The sequence below is a fragment of the Cloeon dipterum genome, chromosome 1 (genome assembly GCF_949628265.1).
Source record: "Cloeon dipterum chromosome 1, ieCloDipt1.1, whole genome shotgun sequence".
Lineage (NCBI taxonomy): Eukaryota > Metazoa > Arthropoda > Insecta > Ephemeroptera > Baetidae > Cloeon > Cloeon dipterum.
Window position 1 is genome coordinate 5,797,351 of NC_088786.1, and position 18,600 is coordinate 5,815,950.

General features: G+C 41.0%; 2 protein-coding genes across 3 annotated transcripts; both read left to right on the forward strand.

Annotated features, from left to right (window-relative positions):
* Positions 1-675: 675 nt before the first annotated feature.
* Positions 676-2,233, forward strand: Dsk (Drosulfakinin). Of its 2 annotated transcripts, none has more exons than XM_065496662.1 (3): positions 676-975; positions 1,052-1,272; positions 1,845-2,233. In XM_065496662.1, the coding sequence occupies exons 1-3, from the start codon at positions 900-902 to the stop codon at positions 2,025-2,027; spliced, it is 480 nt and encodes a 159-aa protein (XP_065352734.1). In that variant the 5' UTR covers positions 676-899; the 3' UTR covers positions 2,028-2,233. The 2 variants fall into 2 exon arrangements, with proteins under 2 accessions (XP_065352734.1, XP_065352735.1); XM_065496663.1 differs by having other exon boundaries at positions 1,055-1,272.
* A 904-nt stretch (positions 2,234-3,137) lies between these two features.
* Positions 3,138-12,679, forward strand: Kua (Plasmanylethanolamine desaturase Kua). Its single transcript, XM_065493265.1, has 4 exons — positions 3,138-3,429; positions 5,831-6,042; positions 6,263-6,481; positions 7,347-12,679. The coding sequence occupies exons 1-4, from the start codon at positions 3,249-3,251 to the stop codon at positions 7,605-7,607; spliced, it is 873 nt and encodes a 290-aa protein (XP_065349337.1). The 5' UTR covers positions 3,138-3,248; the 3' UTR covers positions 7,608-12,679.
* Positions 12,680-18,600: the final 5,921 nt, after the last annotated feature.

Consider the following 18,600-nt stretch of genomic DNA (forward strand, 5'->3'; position numbering starts at 1 on the left):
ATTGATAATTATTATTTTATAGCCTGTCGCCCAGTGCAGCCCAAGAGAATCTAATTTTCGCGTGCAACGAAGTCAGTCAGTCGGATGTCGGATGCACGCGGACCGTGCATGTGAATGCCGACGCAGTGGCAAGACGACACAAAAGTACACACACGTAACTTAAGCCTTGAACGCACGTAATAAAAAATAAAAAGAAGCAGCAGCGACTGGCAAACAAAAGTGAAATGCTTCGATGGCGCAGTGCGACGGAACAATAAAATTATAAGCTCTATACAGCTCAACAAGAGACATTTATTAGGCGCCATAATTAGTGTTGGTAAAATTTAGGTATTCTTTTTATTTGAATTAAATCATTTTTGACTGCGAGGAAGAAGTTTCAAGGGTCGGAGGACAATATTAGAGTGAGGTCAGGCTAACTCAATGAAATTTACGCCAGAAAATATTTGTTAATGTGATTTAAAACAAAATCGTGAATCTTAAGAAGTGCAGTTTTTATGGAGTCTTAATCATTTATTATAAAATATATTGAAACATATTTGATATTTTTAATTCAATAACTGACAAAAATGTAACAGCATTTACGCTGAGATGTACTCTGCATGAATTGAAATTTGAAGAAATTCAATTTAATCACACGCCGACAGTAATTCTGGGAAAGCAGAGGCGTAGGTGTCGACTGACGAGCAATGGCAAATCCAACGCGAGACGAGATGAAAAATAATTTTCCTCCCGCACGCATTAAATATTCACATCGCCGATATAAGCCAATTACTTTGTGATAAATTTTCATCTTGGCACTCGCCCTACAAAGGGAGAATTTTAATTTTCGGAATCCCGAGGGAACATTCCGCGTTTGCCTTTCAGCAGTGACGTCGTGCCCGCTTGGCTGGAGGGTATAAATGGGCCGCACACCCTGCCACCCCCGATCAAACCACCTGCTGCAGTCTGAGACCGTCACATCTTCGGCAGTTCTCTGTAAGTTTATAAAGGACTTAGCAACTTTTTTACTTTAACTGTTATGAAATGTCTCATTTTATTTTATAATGAAAAGCAGGCAGATTTTGGAAAATGCGAAGCTGCGTTTTGTGGCTCGCGTTGCTGTGCGCCGTGGTTTTGCTCGCCCTGCAGAGGGGCGCCGGTGCAAAGGCAACTCCCGTGGCGGCCAAGGCGGCCGTCGACAGCGTCCCACGGCTTACCAGACTGGCCAGACAAAATTCGCAATCTTCTTCCGGTCCAGGGGAAATCCTCATAGGAGCTAGAATTCCGAGAAGGGTAAATTATTTCATCTACTCTGTTTTTCAACCAAAATATGATTAAAAATCAACATAGTAAAATTTGGCTTACTTGGAAAGAGCCTAACAGCTGAAAGAAAGTATATTTAAATAACCCTTTCCAAATTTATTTTTAGTTGATAAATATAATCACAGCCAAAAATTTCTAAAAATGATAATTTCATCTCCTTTTTAATTCATTTTTAAGTAAGATAGTCATTTTTTACTCAACGTTATCATTTTTATATAGCTTTGGTTTTTAAAATCAGAAATAACTAAAACCTGTTGCTGATAATTTAAAAAAAACTGTTTTTCCTAAAAATTAACCGTTTCTCTTCTTTTGACGTTTCATGCATGAAAAATTGAAATTACAATTTTTTAAATAGCACATTTTTTACCGTTCAAGCTGTTCGAGAAAAATCAATTCTGATTAAAATAAAAAATTAACTTCTACACATATTTAAAAATGTCCTGGGTTTTTAATTATTTTATTAATAAAAAATTGAATTTATTTATATTTTACGCATCTTTAAAATCACTTAATTTTCACTTATTTTGTCTGACAATGAGAAGCAGCGTCCAGTGGAGGGTTGGATGCTGCTGGACCAGCTGGACGCGTTGGTGGACGAGCAGGAGAAGCGCGAGTTTGACGACTATGGTCACATGCGCTTCGGCAAACGCACGCAGCAGGCGGCCGGCGGCTTCGACGACTACGGGCACATGAGGTTCGGCCGCTCCGGCGCAGCGGCCGACTGATATGCCATCCCCGCAACCCCCGGTCCCGCGGCCCTCCCCCTGTCAGCCGCCACAAATGTGTAGTTGAGTGAAAAAAAATTAATAAAATTATAACACGAGATATACAAAAATATTATCGATTTGTAATGTTTGAAAACGAAAAATGATGGCTCAAATATAGATGAAAATGTCTATGTGAAGGTGAAACGAATAAAAGGAGTTTGGAATCTAAATTTAACGATGTTTTAATTTATTTTTTTTCAACGCTGCAGTTAAAAAAATAATTTTTTCTGAGCTTCAAATCGTCATTGAGCCTGGTTGGATTACCAAACAAGCACGAATATTATGAGATATATTGGGAGTATGTAGATAATACATTTCTTTCAAATGATATTTTATTTATAAAAAAAGCAAAACACTTAACTGTTTAGGTTAGTGTTCTGCTTGTTTTCATGGATTTTATCTTAACAGTTAAGCCTCAAGAGCAAAAAACCTCGAAAAAACTGGGTTAAACCAATTCAAGTTCAGTGACGAATAATTCAAGTATGCATAATTTAGCAGTGTGATTTAACAAGAGGGGCTCTGTTCGTTTTATTGAATCACCCGCAGGCAAGGCAGGTTGTTGATGGCTTCCAGCAGATAGCACGGAACACTCAGCACGAGCGTGCACTGATAATTCGGCCACAATGGCACGCAACAATTAGCGCAATTAGCGAATAGCGGGTGACGGCCTGACGGGCCATCAAGCAGAGCGTTTGTTCGCTAACGATAAGAACATTTTACCGGTTTTTTACGTCAAAGGTGGATTTAAATGAAATAACCGTTCAGTTCTTCTGAAGAATTTTCCTTAAAAGCGGGTTTGAAACTCTAGAAACACCTCTTCATGAGTTTTCTCTGATTTTAAATCTGATATTTCGAATCTTCTCGCGCTAATAAATCCTCATTGCGCCCATAAATCAATGTAAAATCAAAAACTAATGTACCGGTATTCAATTGTCTCCGGTGTACCGGTAAGAGAATTTCTCATTCCCGCGTCGCCCCGGCGCCCTCCCTGCCGAGCGGGCGCATCGATTCGGGCGATTCGGGTGCCACGCCCCCGTTCGAGCCTCGCCCACCGCCGACCCTGCGCCTGTGTGCCTGCGTGCCTGGTGCCCGCTGCCTGCCTGGTGCCTGAGCAGCAGCAGCCGAAGGTGGGAGCGGCTGTGAGACGAGCGCACCCTTCCGTTCACACCGGCCCTGAGGATGGCGTTCCTGGCGCCGGTCAGGACCGAGCGCCAGATCCTCGAGAACTCGATGCTCGAGGACGACCCGAACGAGAACTCGGCCCTCGAGACGCCCCCGGCCGACGACCCCGCCGCCTCCAAGCCCCGATGGGGACCCAGACACAAGGGCGCCCAGGAGCTGGCCAACCTCTACAGCACAGGTGATAAAATGCAGATTGAGAATTTTGATTCTGTCGAGGAAAATTTATTTTATTTTTGTTTTTACCGGTCGTTTTAATTTTTTTGCAAGTGGCCGCCTACTGTAATTTTTGCTTTCTGTTATTATTGCTCATTCGCTGGGGGTGCCTGATCGTCGGCACGCGTCGCATGCGAGAATTTTAAGGCTAAGCCACCCCTGTGTGTGGTGTTACACAAAGCCGCCGTAATTTGTGCCTACTTATAAATACGTAACACGCACCCTGTGCTCCACTTCGCTTACATAACGACTTGTGTAATGCGACAAACGAAGAAAAGGTGGAGTTTTCTTTCAAATCAATGACTAATTTCAAACAGGAAGCGTCCAAATCAGATTAAAAAATCGCAAAACTGAAATTTCAGTGACGTTAAACGCGTGTGTGGTTAATTGTTTTTTTCTTTTCGTCATCTAATCCATTTTTTGTAGTCTGTTCGTCGCGCCGGCGATGAAAACAATTATTATCTTTTGATGCCCGCGTCTGACCTTGCAGCCCAATTATTATCTCTGGGCCGCAGTTTCGGGAAAGCAATTATCGCGCCGAGGGTCAATTTCTGCTTGGGCTCATTTTTACGCCTGCCTCGTCACGTAGGCCACTGCAGGTGCAGAAAAACAAAATAAAATAATGTGCAACCACACGACTAACACGAGCGAGTATTTTTTCTAACACGCCCTTGTAAATGTGCCGAGAATTATTGTTGGCTTGTTTTTCTTTCGGCCCCGCACTCGGTGTCGCAATCGATCTTCCCACAGTTAAACATTTACGCCAGTGGACAGCCGGTTCGCAACCCTTTTGTATGTGGTTGTAGCAAATATTTACAGCGCCAAGTTGTAAATTTTTAAATGGCCTCTTCAGCTATGTGATTCATTATTTACTCCTTTCTCCTTTTTTCCTCTTTTGAAATTTGTGGTATGTGTGAAGGAAAGATTTCTTAACCGTGAAAAGTGGCGAGGATTAGATAAACTTTGCCGCCGCTTATCGCTCAATTTTGACAGCTTCCCGCGCCAACTGAGATAGAGCTGTCAAAACAAATCAGAGTGAACCCAAAATTATTGAAAATATGGGTTCAAATTTTTGTCCCAGATTCGTTCTTACAATTTTTTTATTGGAAAAGATTAAAAACCTTATGTATTATTATTTTTTAAATATTAAAAAAGTTTTATTGGGTTATCAAAATGTCTTAACATATTTCTTTCGCATATTTTTAAACTAAGATGAGGATTTAATACCAAAATCTACTACACATTCTTCTCGAGTAACGCAACGCTGGACTTGATTTGATCGTATTTCACTACCTGAAAGCACAATTTTATCTGAAAATTATATAGTTGATTTTGTTTTAAATGGGTTTTATTTCGTGCAAACACAATTTGGCCTTCTTGAACTGATAATAATTTTCTTGAATTTCTTGAACCTTGTTTGGTTAAATAAATTAAATCAAAATAATGATGAATAATTATTTTCGAAAGTAAACCGACTTTTTATAAATAGAAAAAATGCCCTAAAAATTTAAAAATAGATCAAAATATTTCTAAGCTGAAAATTCCTTCTAAAATTTCCAAATTAAAAATCCTCACACATAAGCCAAATATTTTTTCCGTTTAGGGAGCTTAAATTAGTTTCCGACGATTTCAATTATGGTTCACACAAGATTTCCTCCATATGATTACTAAATTGAAACTACATCCTCCTTAATTGCTTTAAATACTTCCTCCTTTAATCTTTCATTCCGTTAGGTTTCAGCTTCACAGTAAAATGCGTAAAATGTATCGCGTTATTGTTACAGAATACAGAAATGTTGTAAAACCTCTTTTAACGAGAACGCAACCTTTCAAATATCCTGACAGCATCAGGATTTTTGTTAATAAATTTTTGTTTTAATTTGAGCATAAAAGCCGCACGTCGATTTTTCTTGAAGCCTCCTATGGCGAAAAATAATCTTTGTTGGTATCCTATTGGTCGCTGGAAGGAAAAAAATGTCAAAAAAGCCAACAAGGAAGAGGAATTTTATGCCATCAGACTATCAGATATATCAGATATTTGACATGGGAAAAATGTACATTTATATAATTCTTTCCGCGAAAAATTGTTAGAATACAAATTTACCGGCATCAACCAGAATTCCCCTTCACTTTCAAATTATTGTAAATGAGGACAAGCTGATTTTCGGTGAAAATGAATTAAATTGAAGTGACTCGACCTCTATTCATAATTTTAATTTTTAAATTCGTCCAGTGTTGATTTCCTCGTATTCACAATTAATATAAATTTACAGCGAAAAATAATTTAAAAATTTACCGCTCTGCTGTTAACTTTATTAAATTTGACACAGATGTTTCACCAAGCTGTTTATTTTTGTTTTATTCAGGGAAGCGTACGCAAGAGTGCATCTGCGTGGGCATCTGCATCATGCTGATGGCCGTCAATTTTTTCTTTCTGCTGATGCACCTGCAGCTGGAGAAGCTGAGCACCATCGTGGTGGCAGCCATGTGCGGCATCTTCACCGCCGACTTCGCTTCCGGCGTCGTCCACTGGGCTGCTGACACCTGGGGCTCCGTTGAGCTGCCCATCCTCGGCAAGGTGAATTTACATTTTATTAATCAAATGATAAATAATGTTTCTATTTTTTTCTGAATTAATTTGTTTTTTAATGAACTGTCTTCAAGTTAATTGCATTAAAATCTCACTTCGGCTAAGCATTTCCAAAATAGCATTCCATTACATGTCAGGGCAGTAAGATGATTAGCCATATTATGCATTTAATAAAAATTTAAACTCAAATTTTTTAAAATTTTCCCAGAATTTCATTCGGCCGTTCCGAGAGCACCACATTGACCCAACGTCGATCACGCGACACGACTTTATCGAGACAAACGGCGACAACTTCATGCTGACCATCCCCTTCCTCGGCTACATGGTGTGGCATTTTGTCTCCAGCTCTGAGGCTGAGGTGCAGAAGAGCTTCTGGTGGAGCTGCTATCTCTTTCTGCTCGCCATATTCGTCGCCATGACTAACCAGGTATGTTGACCTTGCCTCCACGCATTTTATCTAGGCTCCTTATCCTTATATTCAGAGTCGCGCGGATTTGCGGACCAACGCGCAATCGCTCTGCGCAGATGCAGATCCACGTCCCTATATATTGCCAAGTTTTTGTTTACGGCTCTGTTAAAATTAATGAAATCATCCGCGTCTCAATTGGTGTCAAACGAAAGCGGACGAGGTGATCTATGATACAAGTCAAAACCATGGCCGTGGAAAATAAAACAACCGAGAAATTTGCGTTCAAATATTGCATGTTTTGTGTGGGAAAAAAGCTGCAGCTGGAGCAGGCGACAGTAGGGTCATCTAGCGAGATCACTGAAGCTCACGCAGTTTGAGCAGTCACGTGACTCAACTCAACCATCTCATTGGCCAAGAACAGGCACGCGCTTTACTGCGTGATGTACTGTTTGAAAGAAATGGAAGGGAGAAACAATAAAATGTGCACTTTTTTGCCAATGAGAATGGGTCACGTGTCACGGGACTGCACGAACTGCGTGTGCTTCACTGTTCATGCTGAGTATTGGAAGATGTCTCTACTGTCGCCTGCTCCGGCTGTAGCTTTCTTCCCAGACAAAAGGGGCATTTTTCGAACGCGAATTTCTCGTTTGTTTTACTTCCCACGGTCCTGGTTCCGACTTCTGTTGTAGATCAACTCGTGCGCTTTCGTTTGACACCATTTGAGACGCAAATGGCTCCAGTAATTTTGACTCAGAGCCGCTAACAAAAACTCATATAGCATGGCAAAATATAGGAACGTGTTTCTGCGCAGGGCGAATGCGCGTCAGTCCGCTAATCCACGCGACTCTAGGGAAAAAGACTTTATATGCATTTTGATTTTCAGATCCACAAGTGGTCGCACACGTACTTCGGTCTGCCGGGGTGGGTGGTGTGGCTGCAGGAGCACCACGTGATCCTGCCGCGGCGGCACCACCGCATCCACCACGTGGCGCCGCACGAGACCTACTTCTGCATCACGACCGGCTGGCTCAACTGGCCGCTGGAGAAGCTGCACTTCTGGCCAGGCCTCGAAGGCGTCATCCAGTACTGCACGGGCTGCAGGCCGCGCGCCGATGACCTCAAGTGGGCGCAGAAACGCTCCTAAACCCTGCTTCGCTTCCCCTGCCCGCCCCCCAGCGGCCGTTCACCCTCCAACCGCCGGCAAGCCGCATCTTTTGTGCCTTTTTCGCCACTTTTCAGCAACGGAACGAACCCCTCGACAATTCTGCCAGCCTGCCTTTTGTTCCTATTTTTCTTCGTGCGTCTGCCAAGCGGACGACGTGATAACGCCTTTTTCTGCAACAGGTTGTATTTTTTCGCAACTGCTACTGGCGATTCTTTTTAAGTTTCGAGGAAACTAGTGTGAGGTTTGTCTTGGTCGGATTTAAAAGTTACCTTTGTTGCTGGTGGACTTCTTGGTGCCTGAAATGTGATTTGAAGGAAATTAGATACCAGTTCGCTGATTTTGATTTGATTGAAATAATAACTGACTGATGAAAATAATTTTTTTGCCAATTTTCTTCAATTTCATAAACATCTATTTTTTGGTTATGTTTTTGCATATTAAGATCAAGATAGGAAAATTATTTGACGAAATAATACGATAGTAGGGATGTGCAAAATATGTCGATTTTTGGTGCGTTTTAATTTTTGTATTTATTTTTTTTTTAATTTTCTATTATTTCCAAGACTAGAAAACTGGTTATTTTAAACAGGGACAGGGATGCAATTCCTAATAGCCTGGCTTTTTACCAGGTGGGGCTCAAGAAATGCAAAACATAACATATTCCATTTTTCCAGCAAAAATCTAAGCAATCCAGTTTAAGACAAAATAATTTCTCCAGCTTTCTATAGAGCTGTAATTAAATTTTTTGTCCACCCATAGCTCAATTTCGCGGCCATGGGCCTCACTAAAAATATATATCGCAAGTAACTCCTGCAAGAAATAAGTAATAATTTAAAATGAGACTCTTTTCAGCCCTGATTTTATATAATTTTTGCACGCCTATAAGATTGCGTGGATTTTGCATTTTTGAAATGATGGCGTCTAAAAGAGTAAAGATCTAGAAATTTTTAAATTGCAATGGGTTGTGAAGTAAAATAAGGTAATTGTTACACAACCAATTCCGAAAAAAAAACAAGCAAATCATATAAATTCCTGCTTGTTCCTTTCAAAAATGCCAAAAAATTAATAACTATCAGTTTAAGATATAATTGTTAAAACAATTTCTTAAACGAGAAAAATTTCCAAAAAAAATGTATTTGATTTCAAAATTAAAAAAAAATCAAAGTATAAAGCAGTATTAAAATATGCATCACAGCATCAATAATTAAGTTTTTACAGTATTAAACGCAAAAAATAGGTTAACTGGACTGGTTTTAAAAAGAATGTGTTCGTGCTATTTTCTGGAAACACATATATATTTTTTAAGAAATCTGACATGCTCCCAGAAAAAAACTAATACTTGGTTTCCACTGCACATCCTTTTACGCTTATAATTTTCCAACATAAATACGATGAATTCCGTTTTTGGGCAATTTTTTGTTTCAGTTTTTCAATTTACAAAAACACCACATGTTAAGATACTAAAATATTAAATTATAGTGCGCTAGAATTGTTTTAAAATGGTTAAATGGAAGAGCAGTCTTAAAATAACCATTAAGGTTGCAATATTTTGCTTTTTAATTTGAAAATATAACTAAGGAAATTGGATTTGTATTTGAAATGATAAGGTGCTATTTTTGGGAATATTAAAAATAAAATCATGATCTGCCTAGTCAAAATAAACGATACATGAATTTTGGCAAAAAAGGTTGCAGGAAAGAAATTAAAATTTATTTTTGCGCTGCACATCCCTAATCTTGAAGTGTTTAAATTGCCTTTTCAATGTTGTTAAAATCGTTTTTAGTCTATGTGTTTATCTAAACTGTTCAGATTCAAGATGATAATTATATTTTGAAAGCAAAAAATCTTAAAAGGTAAAATAACGCTAGAAATTGAAAAAATGAACTGGTGTGAAAATTTAAGACAAAAATTCGCCGAATAGAAATGAACGCTTTAAAACCTAACCTAAACGCTCAAAACTATATTTTCTGGAGCTTTCTATACTGCTATTCTGCCCCATCAGTGACGCAATAATCCGGCCTGGACAAACTCTTTATGGATAATTTTTAATCTTTAAACTCGAATTTTCCACTTTTCAGTTCCTGATTTTCTTTTTAACAAACTTTTTGATGCATTTGCGCGAGGGGGTTTCCTGCAGGAAAGACCGAGGAAACGGACGCTTTTAATAAATAGGATAGGAGCGGCACCGAGACCCGAAAAAATAAATATATCGATCACGTCATCACATTTCAAACGAGCCGAGCTTAGAGAAAGAGAGAGAGAGAGAGAGAGAGAGAGAGAGAGAGAGAGAGTGAGTGAGTCAAAACAGCACGTGTCACTCCGTCCTGCTGAAAATTTCTTGATTTGTCGAATGCAGAGTGACGTGAACACGAAAATCAATTTTTGCTGTTGCTATATTCGAGAAAACGGGAGTAATCGTGCTTTGATAATAATCGCTCGGGGACCAAAATCGCGTGGAAAAGTGTTTTTTTTTTCTTTTTACCGTGTTATTTCACCCTTCTTGATGCAATAAGAGAGTTCAAATCGATGATTTCGACGCACAATCGTTTGCTTATTGTGTGTCACGCGCCGAAATTAAATTTTCATGCGATACGCGAGAGATCGATTTACTTGCTGCGCTTGCAACTGCCTTATTCGCATTTTTAGAGAGACGATTTTACCGTTGCGCTGTGGTGGGTCGAGACAGTGTGCGTGTGCGCCATCGCTTTTCGTGTGCGTAACCGAATATATCTCGTGCTTGCTGTGTTTTCGTCGACAATCAAACTTTTAACAATCTGAATTAGAATCAATCAAACTTTCTGTTGAACTCGACTCTTGCGTGACTCGTCGGTTTCCAAAGCCATAAAACGATGGAAGGCACCACTGCTTTTAAAATTCCTAGTTCAAAAAAGGTTATACGTGTTACTTATTTAAAGATATAGGTTTTTGCGTGAAATGTATTTTTGAGCAGCCACCGACGGATGGCGACACCATCCTTTAGCAAATTTTGAGCCATTTTACGCGTAGTTTTTGGGTTTAAATCGTACTCTTAGGCACGAGTTTTATTTTTTTGGAAGTATTACTTGAGTTTTCACGTTAATTGTACTAAAAATCTAGTGATTGAATAATAATGTTGCTTTTTAACTATTATTTCTGACAAATATGAAAAACTACAGACTCGTTCCTTATTTGGTTTTCCACTGCCAATTTTTATCTGGAAAAAAGTGAGCAATGGATACCTATTTTGTTTTAATTTTCTTAACGAAAATTGGACATATAAATTTACAAAAGATACTAAACATATTTTCGTCCAGGTTATCTGATCCAGAAGTAGCAATATAAAACATGTAATTACAGTTAACAAAAATGAAAACTGTAATAATTGCTTTAAATCAATGATTTGCTCTTTGAAAGTGAACAAATTGATCCTTAACGAAATTGCTAGTTGTTGGTGGCCTGCGAGCTATGCAAATTCTAAAAGCGATCTATTTCACGCGGCGGAGGACCGCAGACGTTCTTATTGGCCAAGCAATAACGTGTACCGCCGCCGGCCAATCAGAACGTCCGCAATCCTCCGCTTACAATTAGGGAAATAGATCGCTTTTTGCTGAACTCTCATTACGAGAAATCCCCGAAGGAAAGAAAACTATCACCTGGTTGATAGACTAAATTAAATTTTTGGATCAACAGTTGCTTGCTCTCCCCTCTCCTAATGCCAACTTAATAAAATAACAATGATGAAACGGATAATATTTATTTATTAGAGAAAATTAGAAGTCCCATTTGAAATTGTTTCAAAAACTGTTGAAAAGCATATTTTTGTCTATTGTCCTAAACCTAAACCCTGGTAAAATCACAAGTGAAATTAAAAAAACCTGCAAATGAAAGGTAGTGCCACCTTGTCAGGATTTTTGAAGTGTTCCATGCTATTTGCATTGATTTTCTTGAAAAAACATTAAAAAAAAACCACGTCTGATTATGATCTGGAACATCTTAACCAACAAAACGGTCAATTTATTTGTTCTGGATCTAGACACGCCTTCTTTTCCTTTAATCAGCTCTTTTTTCAATTGTGTCATATTATACATTTTTACAGATTTTTTTTTTAATTTGATGATATTCTAGAAAATGAATTGTGACAGTGGTGCCATCTATTTTTGGATACAACCGCGATCATATCACGCAAAACGGTCAAATTATGAAAGAAGAAACGCCATTTATACACACTACTTCTCACTTGTAGTCGCGTCATTGCCAAAGAATTGTCTAAAAATACGGAGTGAGTGTCAAAACTAGGCTTTTAACGAACAAACTCGCGTCGGCAGTAATTATTTCATAAATGTGGTAGTGCGTAAGGAAACTAATATATTAGAGAGCTTTCCACCTGCTTTTAACAAGACTTGCGCTCGCGTATGTTTAAATATTTTTTCCTGTTTAAGCTCTTGTAGGTTGTTGATATTTTCGTAAAACACCAAAACTACCTGAGTATCTATTAGTCATTCACAGATTTCTATACATTAATATTCGTTGTTGATAGTTCGGCCAAGCCGAAAGAATTAATTAATGCTGTTGATTTTAGATATATCTTGTTTTTAATTGTTAAACTAACGCTGGTGCGCACAATCCCTTTAAAGGTGAGCATTTCTTTGCGATAAATTACAAAACAAATCACTAACTGCTCAAAAGTGTCGGGAAAACTGTGTGTGTAATAAATTAATAATTAATATCAGAGCGATTTTATTCACATGTAATTGTACAATTCATTGGAATCTGTCCAAAGCGAAAGAAGGAAAACCAAAGGGTGCCTGTTTGAAGCTTGTCATCACGTATTTTGACTCTTTCTCTGAAGGAAAGAGGAAAGAGAGGTGGAGCGCAATCACCGAAAGATTCCACCGTTTATTTTAATGCTGCTAAAACGCTGCGTGTGCTAAAAATGATGAGATGAAATAGGGAAGAAAATATTTACGAAATTTTACTGTTGAGACGGAAATTAATATGCTGAATTTGTAGAGAGTGTGAGTGCGATATGATGTTAACAATAAAAAAAATGATAAATTTATATACAGTGCGAATCAGACTGCTTTTTATTTTACTCTTTTAAAGATTTTGCAAAATCCTGGAAAACCTTAGAAACAAGTTTTTTATCAAATTAAGTGTCATGACACCTGACAGTGAACGGAAAACTGTACCGCCGAACTCTCCTTTAGTGCCGGTTGCATATCATTCCACAATTTTATCATCTGGGCTGGCGCCACAAAATTATGCGTGCCATCTCATGCTGCAAATTAATTCAAACCGATATATTGAGCTCTTGATTTTGAGGAAAAAGATGCTTCATAGCATAAAAAATCAGTTCGGTTATTAATTAAATATATATACCGTTGGAAAATGAAAAAATTAAAATTTACTGCCGCAAAAAAACCTTTCAAATTGCAGGGCTCATGTTTTGGCTGTGTACAGAATCTTATCTTGAGCAATCGTTTGAGTGATGCAGTCTTCATCAATCACCATTATCTGAAGTGTTGATGCGAGTGTATAATATGCTTGAATTACAATGATAAAAAGAAATTGGAACTTTTCAAAAAGACAGGACGTTACAAATTCACGATGGCTGAGGCGTCTTGTCAGCGGTCTTCTTCGCAAACGTCCTTTTGGCAGTGTTTTCAAACGTGGTTTTTTTTAGGTAATCTAATCACTTTTATTTCTAAATAAATGCAAATAAAGTGTACTTATATTTACTAAAGTATTGCAGAGCTCTAATGGAACGGAGCGGGTTTTTAGTCTAAATGTGAGTCATGATCCAGTCGTCACAAAACATAAAAGTTTTACTGTCTCGCTTTTGTTAAATTGAACCAATTTTGGTTCTACCTATCCTAATTTTTTATCATAAAATTTACTTTCAATTCTCTTTTTAAATTAAATGGAATCGAAATTTTCTTCCTTTTAAATGGACAAAAAGTAACTTCATTACAAAAAATTGCAATAATTTTTGGCAACTAAGAAACTTCCTCAACGTTATGTCTCTTCCATAGAAGCCTAGGGCGAGGGAATATATTAACAAATGTTTGCCAAGCCATGGATATTTTACGAAGGCTAAGACACGACGAAACAGGGTACATATATTGTTTTACCGCGGCCAGACCTATCTAATAATTCCTGATACTTGATCTTATAATTAGTATGGGGAAAAGGAGAGTCAAATCCCTCAAATGGTTTGGATACCAGACTTTATTGTTTGCCTCGAGGTTGAACCCGGTAAACGGGTCGGGTCAGTTATGAGGCGAGAACAATATCAATTACACCAGGAATATTACAGGCAAGGTCAGCGTAGGGCGTGTGATGAGCACTGAGTTTCACTGGCCTTGCGAGCGTTAACACGTAGCTGCTTAACGCTCGGCTGATATATTGGAAATAATCACTTTATCACAAAAACTAGCAGTGCGCATGGGCGCACAGGTGAACTTCAGGGTAAAGGTTAACACCATTAGGTGGAGGCACTACACTAGCCCCGGGGTGGATGACTGGAAGTCTACGTAGGTTTACCAAATCGATCAGGAAGTTTGATGGTTCGACCAAATCTAGTCTTCGTCGCTGGTTGTCGAACAGCAGGGGCTTCAATGCGAACAGTTTTGCGAATAGTTACTTTTGGTTCAGATGCTTTTGGTTGCCTAATTGATGGAGGAGGTCGAGCTGCAGGGGCCGAAGGGCCAGGTTGAGGCTCAACTGGGGGTTGCGTTGCAGACTGAGGTGCTGGCTGCGCGGACAGCGGCGCAGCAGGTTGAGGTGCAGTGGGTTGCGGCAAGACAGGCGGCGGTGCGGCGGGTTGCGGCACGTCATTTCTTCTTGCAGGCACTTCAACCCAAGGCGTTTCAGGTCTTTCGCGTGGCAAAATTGCTTCTGAAAATGCTGGTTTCAAGCGATCTATTGAGACAGTTTTGCTATGGCCTTTAAACTCGATGGTGAAAGTCTTCTCTCCACGTTCGAGCACACGGTGCGGGCCAGAATACTGCGGCGTGAGCGGTGCACGTTGCTCACATCTCAACAGAACATGTGTTGCTTTTGCTAAATCAGGGTGTACAAAGAACTTCTTATTGGAACTGTGCCACACAGGTTGTGGGCAAAAGTGTTTAAGGTGACTTTGCAGGCGTAACAGTATTTCAGTTGGAGTTAGCTGGGACTCAGGTGGAGTGAAATATTCACCTGGCAACCTGATGGATTCTCCATACACTATTTGTGCGGAAGAAAAACCTAAATCTTCCTTCAAAGCAGAACGCAAACCCAGCAAAACAGGCGAAAGGGCTGCAGACCAAGTAGTGGCATGGCACGTCAGCGCGGCTTTCAGGGTGCGGTGGAAGCGTTCAATCATTCCATTGGCTTGTGGATGATATGCGTTAGTGTGTTTGATTTTGATACCTGCTTTTGTTGCGAAAGAGTGGAAGGTTTGCGAGGTGAACTGTCTACCCTGATCGCAGACAAGCGTCGTCGGCAGACCAAATCTGCTAATCCATCCATCCTTTATTGCTCGAATAACTGCTTCGCTGGTAATAGTTGACAGTGGGACAACTTCTGGCCATCTTGAAAATCGGTCAATCATAGTGAGACAATAGCGAAAACCTTCAGAGAGCGGTAGCGGACCAATAAGGTCAATGTGCACGATAGAAAAGCGGTCTGAAGTAATAGGAAATGAACGTAGTGGAGCTTGTGTGTGCTTCGTAACCTTTGACTTCTGGCATTCAAGGCAATTTCTTGCGAAGGTGAGACAATCCTTCTTCATTTTGGGCCAAACAAACCTTTCTGCAACCAAGCGTGTAGAGGCCTTGCCACCAGGGTGTGCGAGGTTATGTAGACCATCAAATGCGGGTTTTCTAAATTTCAGCGGCAGGAAAGGGCGAGGTGTTTTCGTTGAAGTGTCACACCAAATTTGGTCTTCAGAATTTTCAACGGGAAACAACTTCAGCTTCAAAGAGCTTGATGGGCCGAGATACTGCTTCAGTTCATTATCGTCCTTCTGTGCGCGTGCAATAGCTTCATGAGAGAGTGCGGCAGGAGCAGAGACAGCGTCAACACGCGATAGCGCATCTGCGACGATATTGGCTTTTCCAGGGACGTATCTAATATCTGTACAGAATTCCCCAATAAATTGCAAATGCCTGATTTGGCGAGGTGTGCAATCTGTTCTATTCTTCGAAAATGCAGAAGTAAGAGACTTTTGATCCGTGTAAATCACAAATTGTCGTCCTTCAAGGAGGTAGCGGAATTTCTTCACAGCATCGTAAATGGCGAGCAGCTCTCGATCATAAGGTGCGTAGTTCTTCTCTGTAGTAGATAGTTTTCGACTATGAAATCCAAGGGGCTCCCAAATATCATTCACGCACTGTTGGACGACGGCGCCTAAGGCGATGTCTGATGCATCAGTCACCAGCGCAAGCGGTGCGTCGTCTTTTGGATGTGCAAGGCACGCTGCGCTGGCTAACTCGACTTTACTTGCTTCAAAGGCGGTTTTAGCAGTTTCATTCCAAGTTAGCGGTTCCTTTTTGCGTTTCTTACCGGCAAGCAGTGCGTTTAGAGGTGCGAGAGTTGCAGCAATTTTCGGTACAAAGCGCCGATAATAGTTAAGCATGCCGAGAAACCTGGCCAATTTGTCGGCTGTCGCAGGAAGAGGAAATTCTCGGATTGCGGCGACACGCTCTGGAAGTGGAGTAATTCCTTTACTGTCCACTCGGTAACCAAGGAATTCAATAGAATTTGCGCCAAGCACACACTTCCTCGGATTGAGGACTAGACCGTGCTCGTCAAGGCGCTTGAGCACCTTTCTCAGGTGATCTTCATGCTCAGCAGCGGATGATGAAGAAATCAATATGTCATCAATATAGCAGAAGACAAAGCTCATATCGTCGAAAATCTGGTCCATCAGCCTCTGGAATGTCGCAGGAGCGTTCTTCAACCCAAAGGGCATATAAGGATACAAGAATAGACCAAACGGAGTCGTTACAGCGGTCTTTTCCACGTCAGCGGGTGCAACAGGAACTTGTAGGTATGCACGTGACAGATCAAGCTTCGAAAAGATGGTACAACCAGAGAGTGCAGCAGTACAGTCATAAATGTATTTCATGGGATATCTGTCACTTACGGTTCTCGAATTGAGTTTTCTGTAATCACCGACAGGGCGCCACGAACCGTCCTTTTTCGGCACTAAATGCAAAGCGGAGGCCCAGGGACTGGTACCTCTTATCACGTCTCCTTTTTCCTCCATTTTTCGAAATAGTTCCTTAGCTATTTTAAGCTTGTCAGCAGGTAATCGGCGGCATCGCTCAAATGAAGGTGGACCAGGTGTCGTCACAATTTGGTGTACAGTAGAGTGCTTTACGGGGCGCCGAACCTTTGGATCGCGCAACAACTCAGGAAATTCCTTAAGCACAAGGAGACATTTATTGGAAGTCTCAACAACTTTAATTGTAGGTTGATTATCTACTCGGCAGGTTCCCTTGGCCGTCAAACCAGTGGTTTTGTCAACAAGGGTTCCGTTGTCAAGGTGTACAGCAAGGTGGAAATGCACCAAGAAGTCAGCTCCTAAGATGGGAGTGTTAACGTCTGCGATGAGAAAGCACCATTGAAATTCTCGGCGCAGTTGCAGAGAAAGGGTAAGCGTGACAAATCCATACGTGTGGATAACGTTGTCATTAGCGGCAGTAAGTTTAAAATCAGTTTTCTTATGTACGCCAGGCACAAGAGAGCGCGGGATTATACAAAGGTCAGCACCAGTGTCCACGAGGTACGTGAAGGTCGTAATGGGATCAGTTAAAAACAAGCGGCAAGAGGTATGGTTGCAGACAACTGCCGCGATGTTGTGCTGCTCTTCTAGTTTCCCGGAGTTGGCTGGACAGCGTCGGCTTTAGGAAAATGCCGGCAACCTTCTTGGCATTGGCGAGCGCGAGCACCAAAACGATCGTGGTAGAAACAGAGTGAGGAGTCGTTTGGCGCATTTTCCTGAGATTGCGAGCGGCGCGGGCGCGATTTACTTCTGCTGAATCGCCGACTGCGGTTGTTATCACCCTTTTTCGGCTGTCTACCGCGGGTGTCATCGACCTGACTCAGGTTGAATGCCTCTGTCATTGTTTTCATTGCTGCTTCCAGGGCGGCAAAACGCTGCTCGTAGTTCATGGCAGGGCGCAGCGCTGCAGGAGGAGCAGGCGCTGACGCAGCCGCTACTATGGCACGGGCGTCATTCACTTCTTGCGGTGGCTGATACTGATATAAAACGTCAGCCTTTCTCGCAGCTTCGTCTATGTCCGGCTCGACTACAAGGACGTGACGCCATTCAGCTGGCATCGCGTCACGCCAAACTGCAAGCAAACCGGTTTTGAAAATAGGGTTTGCCAAGGTAGTTTCATCTGCGATGGTCCGGAGACGATTCAAAAATTCGGTTGGCTTCATGGAACCTAAAGGAATAGCCTTCATCCGTTTTCGGAGCGCGTCATAATCCTTTGGTCGGAGGTTTTCCAAAATCGCTGCCTTCAACTTAGTATAAGGTGTTTCCTCTGGCGGTCTGCGTACGAGATTCCCAGCTGCTTCTGGTAATTCGTCGAAAGGGACTGCACTTGCAAGCGTCAGGAACTTATCCAGTTCATCTTCCACTTTGTGTTGGCGGAACCTCCCTTCCAGGACCGCAAAGAATTTATCAGCGTGGTTGGTAGAGTATTCCGGTGGTTTGAAAAATCCTTTGGAGGATTGGGCTGGTATTTCGTCTGGCATCCTTTCAATTGTCACGTCGGGCTGCACCAAATATGGGGAAAAGGAGAGTCAAATCCCTCAAATGGTTTGGATACCAGACTTTATTGTTTGCCTCGAGGTTGAACCCGGTAAACGGGTCGGGTCAGTTATGAGGCGAGAACAATATCAATTACACCAGGAATATTACAGGCAAGGTCAGCGTAGGGCGTGTGATGAGCACTGAGTTTCACTGGCCTTGCGAGCGTTAACACGTAGCTGCTTA